The 6,328-nt window shown below is 31.4% G+C and overlaps 1 protein-coding gene across 1 annotated transcript; it reads right to left on the bottom strand.

Annotated features, from left to right (window-relative positions):
- Positions 1-2,835: 2,835 nt before the first annotated feature.
- On the bottom strand, positions 2,836-5,446 carry LOC139489356 (uncharacterized). The gene is given in 4 exon segments (XM_071275665.1): positions 2,836-2,959; positions 3,278-3,379; positions 3,381-3,496; positions 5,387-5,446. Coding segments are annotated over 4 exon segments (402 nt in total).
- Positions 5,447-6,328: the final 882 nt, after the last annotated feature.

Raw genomic sequence — 6,328 nt, 5'->3', positions numbered from 1 at the left:
GAAAGAAAGACATAACTTTTTGTTTTAAAAGATAAACACAAATTGGTTTTTTTTATCGAAAAAATTGTAATTTCTGTATTTTATAAGTATCTTAAAAATGTATACATTTTTTATTCAGAAATAACTCATATTTATTAAATGTTCATGAATGCAGAAAAAAAGAGAATTTTTTGCTGTATATTTATCAAATTTAAAAAAATTGCACTATTTACGTTTTCATGAAATTTAACATACATTATCTTTTCGCGCAATCAAACCAAATGGCATTTTAAAAAAGAGGGGTCTATGGACTCGTTTTCAAGTTAAATAAGTTTGAATGGTAAAAAAAAACGCAATAAAAATCACTTGTAAAATTCATGGTACAGTAGCATTACCAAAAAGACATCATCTTAGTAAATTTAAGTAAACAGATTCTAAAGAGAACGTTTTGAATGCAGACCAGTAACGTTATATTGAAATTGACAGAATTTAAATATAAATGTATTTTATATGGACTTAAGGGTTACATTCATACTTGTTATGCCCCACCTACGATAGTAGAGGGGCATTATGTTTTCTGGTCTGTGCGTCCGTTCGTCCGTCTGTTCGTTCGTCCGTCCGTCTGTCCGTCCGTCCGTCCGTCCGTCCGTTCGTTCATCCGTCTGTCCTGCTTCAGGTTAAAGTTTTTGGTCAAGGTAGTTTTTGATGAAGTTGAAGTCCAATCAACTTGAAACTTAGTATACATGTTCCCTTTGATAAGATCATTCTAATTTTAATGCCAAATTAGAGAATTTATTCCAATTTCACGGTCCACTAAACATAGAAAATGAAAGTTCGAGTGGAGCATCCGTGTACTGTGGACACATTCTTGTTGTAATTAATAACCTCCTCAATTTACTGATTGTTACATATAGATTGTGTGTATAGTTAAAAATCTAAGTAAAAAAGGTACGACTGGGAGTTTTGATGAAATCGAACAGAAGAAAGGCCAAATATCCCAAAAAGGTAACCATTACCGTATACATTGATTGTATACTTGTGTATTTTTATTTTATTTTTCATTTTAACCATTGATTTATATTGTTTGTAAATATGGTTTTCCTCTTATTTCACTTATGCAATGTGTCTGCGTGATCAAATAAAATGTTGCTAGTTTAAAAACATCAGAGACGCAATCTTAATCAGAAAGCTTTCAAAGATCTCTTTACCCGTTATTTTGTAGACCTAAATATCCTATATATATATTTTTTAACAATCGTTTTTGAATGTTTATATCTCACAGTCTGCTATTATATCTTTTCATTAGCAAAATAGTTTGATAATTGTTATTTTACTTTCAAATATATACTCTAACATTGTTCTGTCATTATTTATTTTTTTGCATCCATTATTTATATCTATGAATAGTGTACCATACAATTGTGTATATTGTCTATTTTACAAGTGTCTTAATAACATATTATTTGATGTTGTATTATCTACCTTTAATAAATTAATCCATTATAACTTGATCTTGACTTATATCTTTTTTATTGACAATGATGTTTGCTTGAAGTTTTAAAATAAAGTTTTCAGTATGGTTTTTTTTCAAATAAAAATGGACATTACTTATTATTTTTGTGAATTCAACAGTCTATTTTGACTAGAAACATTTAAGTGTTTACGCAACGAGTATCTCTGTCTGTGCTGTAATACTGAATCCTATCTGACTTTTCCTTTTAAAATGTTTCCCTTTAATGCATATAGAAATATTTCAGAAGGGTAAGTGTGTTAGTGTTATCCTAGTCGATATCGCCATCTAAACACCATCAGGATTTTTGTTCACTCTTTGACGACAATGGTAAAAGATGGTTCGATAAAAAAAATGTATGCAGCTCTTTTTTGTTGGTTTGTGTGTTTGCATTGTGTAATTAGTTAGGTTATGATACATGTAGTTACAATTGTGGCTTCTGGATCTCAATTTCTGTTACATGAAAAAGATAGATATAAGAAGATGTGGTATGAGTGCCAATAAGACAACTTTCTATCCAAGTCATAAATTATAAAAATGTCTAGATCTGTTTGGATAGTTTATACTAACTTTGTATAAATAACTTTAAAGAAAAAGTCCACTATTTATTACAAGTTTGGTCTTTTAAAAAGTTTACTGTAAAATACATAGTTCTCACGTCTAACCAAATAAGCAAAATTTCTCAAATAATTTCCTTGTTGCAGATACGCAACTTTTATAAGTATTTAATGTAATAAGTATGTGCATTGTTGAAGTTTTAATAAAACAACTGCATATGAGGAATTGATTACACACAAGGTTCCGAATGTTCTTCGCTTCCAGACTGACCGCCTGTCCGAGATCATTTTACTAGTAGCCGGTTTTAGACGTCATAAAACTTGGGGTCAAAGTGACAACAAGTTACGATATAATCCGTTTAAATCTGATGGGTGATATATTTTTGTAAGTTAATGTTATATGTAAAACAATACATCCTTGTATTAAACGTTTTTACAACGACCAGAATTACATGTATTGCAAGATATAGAATAGCTTCTAGTTGTATTGAAAAGGGTCATATTATTTTCTTCGTCCTGAATATGCATGAAATACTTGCCACTGGAAGATGAACAATTCAAAATTAACCTGTAATTCTGCATTACTTATTCGAGAATCATCACAACGTAATTTATCATTTTTGAAATACAGATTTAAGTTAATCTGAGAAAGAATCAAATCATATATAGAGAAAAGAAGATGTGGTATGAGTGCCAATGAGACAATTCTCCATCCATACATGATTTTCTGAAATATGTCATATAGTCTCTGGTGGAGCATTGTCTCATTAGGAACTATACCACATCTTGTTATCCGGTACGTATGGTTGAACTTAAAAATTGATTGGATGTTGGTTTTTTTTTTTTTTTTTTTTTTTGCCTTTCCGTTATCGTATACATCGCATAGAAAATACGCAAATCGTCATTCATTAAACTTAGCAGTAAATATTATTCAACTTTCTTTACAAAATGAGTCTCGAATCACTTTAGATGATTGATATTTTGTGCATTTTTCCTCTGATCTTTTATTGTTATAGTTTTTCATATCATGCTACTCGCTTGAGATGGAAAATTATCGCTTAAAACTAAGCAGGCACGTGGCGTTGCTAACGAAATTGACATGAAATTGACAACGTCGTCATAGGTAAAATAGCGATAAACAGATTATCATTGGTCATCTCAACTCGATTGCCTTTCTCGCATTCGCCGTCCCTGCTCAAGCGAGAAAATCAATCTCATTGATATGACCAACGATAATCTATAAGTATCCGGTTTATCCAATATCAAACCACCCCCAATCCAAACATTACCTGATGAAATAATGGATTCGGCTGAATCTATTCCCAAATCTGTCATATATTCGTGTAAATCCTTTTTTTTAATCATTAAAATCACTAGGAACTTCCAGATAGAACTTCTTTCTACGATTGACTAGGCAAGGAAAATATCCGACGTCTAACCAACAGTAATACTATGAGGCACATATTTTTGTATCAATAGCTTTTTAACAATTTCCAACTTTGATTGCATTATATAGGTATATTCCGGTATATATGTTGCATGATAATGAACTGGATATCCGAGTTTAGAATTTTCAGCGATTTTCGGCTTTTATTTGAATGCCCATAGATTCTCTCTTGAACGAATTATTGCCTTTGTTCTTGATCCATTCGTATGTCGTATTTTTCTGAACAAGTCGGCATATTCTTTCAGAGTCTGTATAAAACAGTACCGAATTCTGCATATACTTATACACTGTCATTCATTTTTCATATTTTTTTCCCTTGCATTTCTAAAAAGATCTATTTGCAAATGTACCGATATCAAAATATGCAGTAACAACAGTCATACTTCTCAGTAATATGTTTCTTTCATAGAGTTTTGTTGGTTTTATAACTGCCTTTACATACATACGAACCAAAAATATGATTGAGGCAACTATAATGAAAATGATAGGTTTTATTGTCGTTTTATCCATAACTCTGTAATACAAATTATACTGCACATATTTTAGCAGTCAAAATGCGTTGACCGTATATTTCTATGTCATATACAGTCACTGACATGATACCACTTTTCCTCATGAATATTTAGATAGAAATTGCCGAAGTTATAATTAATTATTCATACGACCTATTCAATCTGTTCTTGATTTCAGTGTATACAACCACTCAAATTTATTTCTTTTGCATTATTTATCAAAAAACATATTTCACTTGTTAATATTTTTGGTCTGCAAACTATAAATCATTATGTTTTTTGCTAATAGTTGATATCTTAGTTTAATTCTTACACAAATTTGTTCACCATCGATTGCTAACTTCAACAGGTAATGTACATTTCATCGTGTTGTATATTTCTCCGCCTGCATGATATGAGGCCTTTTTATAAAAGGGGGAAGTTTCCCAATATTTAATTCAAATGATAACATTAACACATTTAACAACAATTGATTATATGAAAATAAAAATTATATTGCAGTATAAAGACAATGATAGCCGAGCTTTTTCCCCGTTTCGGGCCGAATCCTTATATCGTTGACATGTCAAGTCAGTGCACTATTATTGTCTATTTATGACGACAATTATAATGAAAGCACACGGTTTTACTATCTTCTTAGCGATAACTCTGAAATACAAATTATGACGACAATCATAAGGAAAACAAAAGATTTTATTAGTTTATTCAGATATCTCTGAAATACAAATTATGCCGTTAAGAAAAGGAGAAGCTTTCTTGGTAACTCAACGTCACAAAATAAGATCACAGTAACTGTGGTACCTCTCTCGAGCAGGCTTTACATGTAATGTATAGGGCTTCTTTTTGTCATAGAGCTCTCCGTGTGTACTTAAACATCTGACAAAAACAAATCCAGGAAAAACACTTCGGACTCAAAACACTTATAACATTTTGTTTTATTATTGTTTTTAAGAACTACATTTTCGTTAACTTCTTACAGGTTTTATCTTGTTTGTATTAGATAACTCAATTACACAAGGTTTAGTACAAACACTGGCGCATTACTGGTTCATTTCCAACAGATATTCAAATAAACAAGAAATTTGAGGACTTGCTGCGTTTGTATTGATTACCTAAATTTCACAAGACTCCGTCCAAACACTAGTGCATTGCCTGTTCATATTCATGTTCAACAAAGTAATTGTCCTTTCAATAAACCCAAATGTTGTGATACAATTTACTCTATAGTCGCCGTCAGCTGAAATTCGTAGCGGTTATCGGTAAAAATAATCTAAACTATCAATCGCGTTCACTCGAGATATAGTTTTTCACATTCCATTCATAAATCGCAAAAAGAAAAACCTACCTACCTTTTAAGTGATCACACTGTAATAATCCTTACCTTCACTTTTTTTATAAATATTTTAAGATGTTTACTTTCTGATTTCTCGTCCAAGGACATTATCTTCTGCAATTTTAATCATTTTATCTAGCAAATATAAAGAAGCTGGGATTAATAAATCAGACGGTTTTAAAACTATTCTATCTCTTGAATCGTCTGCATTCTGATGATTGTTCAACGGAAATGAAACAAGCCGGATAGTCGGAGTCCTACTCGAAAAAGTTGATAAATACTTTCGTTTCAAAACGTTACAAAACACTGAACATCATTTAAGCTTTTCTTATAATATTTTATTCAAAAATAAAATGTATTTTGTTCATAACTATAAGTCCAAAGTTAACTCTAAAGTAAGCTTAGGCATTTGAAAATTGACCTTCCCGTATAAGCCTATGGACCAATACGGCTTTTTTTGTATTGGCTCTGTCCGAAATATAACTCCGGTTATTATAAAGCCTGGTACCTTTGTATATTAATATGATATACCAAATACGAATACACATGTTGGCTATCAAAACACACAGAACAAATACAATCCGATGTCTATATTTCAACTATTGCTCTATCAATTGGCAAGTTATATTGTTGTGTTATGTTACGCTTTTGGTCTGAACGTCGTTTTAATACTTGTTCATTCAGTGTTTGGTCGTTAATGAACATATTGATTTTGATTGCAATCTTGGTTGTCATTGTGTTCATCTTTAAGAAAGGGGCGAAAGATACCAGAGGAACAGTCAAACTCATAAATCGAAAATAAACTGACAACGCCATTGCTAAAAATGAAAAGACAAACAGACAAATAATAGTACAAAAGAAACAACATATAAAAACTAAACTAAAGACTGAGCAACACGAACCTCACCAAAAACTGGGGGCGATCTAAGGTGCTCCGGAATGATAAGCAGACCCTGCTCTACATGTGGCACCCGTCGTGATGTTCATGTT

The sequence above is a fragment of the Mytilus edulis genome, chromosome 9 (assembly GCF_963676685.1).
Source record: "Mytilus edulis chromosome 9, xbMytEdul2.2, whole genome shotgun sequence".
Taxonomy (NCBI): domain Eukaryota; kingdom Metazoa; phylum Mollusca; class Bivalvia; order Mytilida; family Mytilidae; genus Mytilus; species Mytilus edulis.
The sequence above is the reverse complement of the archived record's forward strand: the minus strand, read 5'-3'. Positions and strand labels throughout refer to the sequence as shown.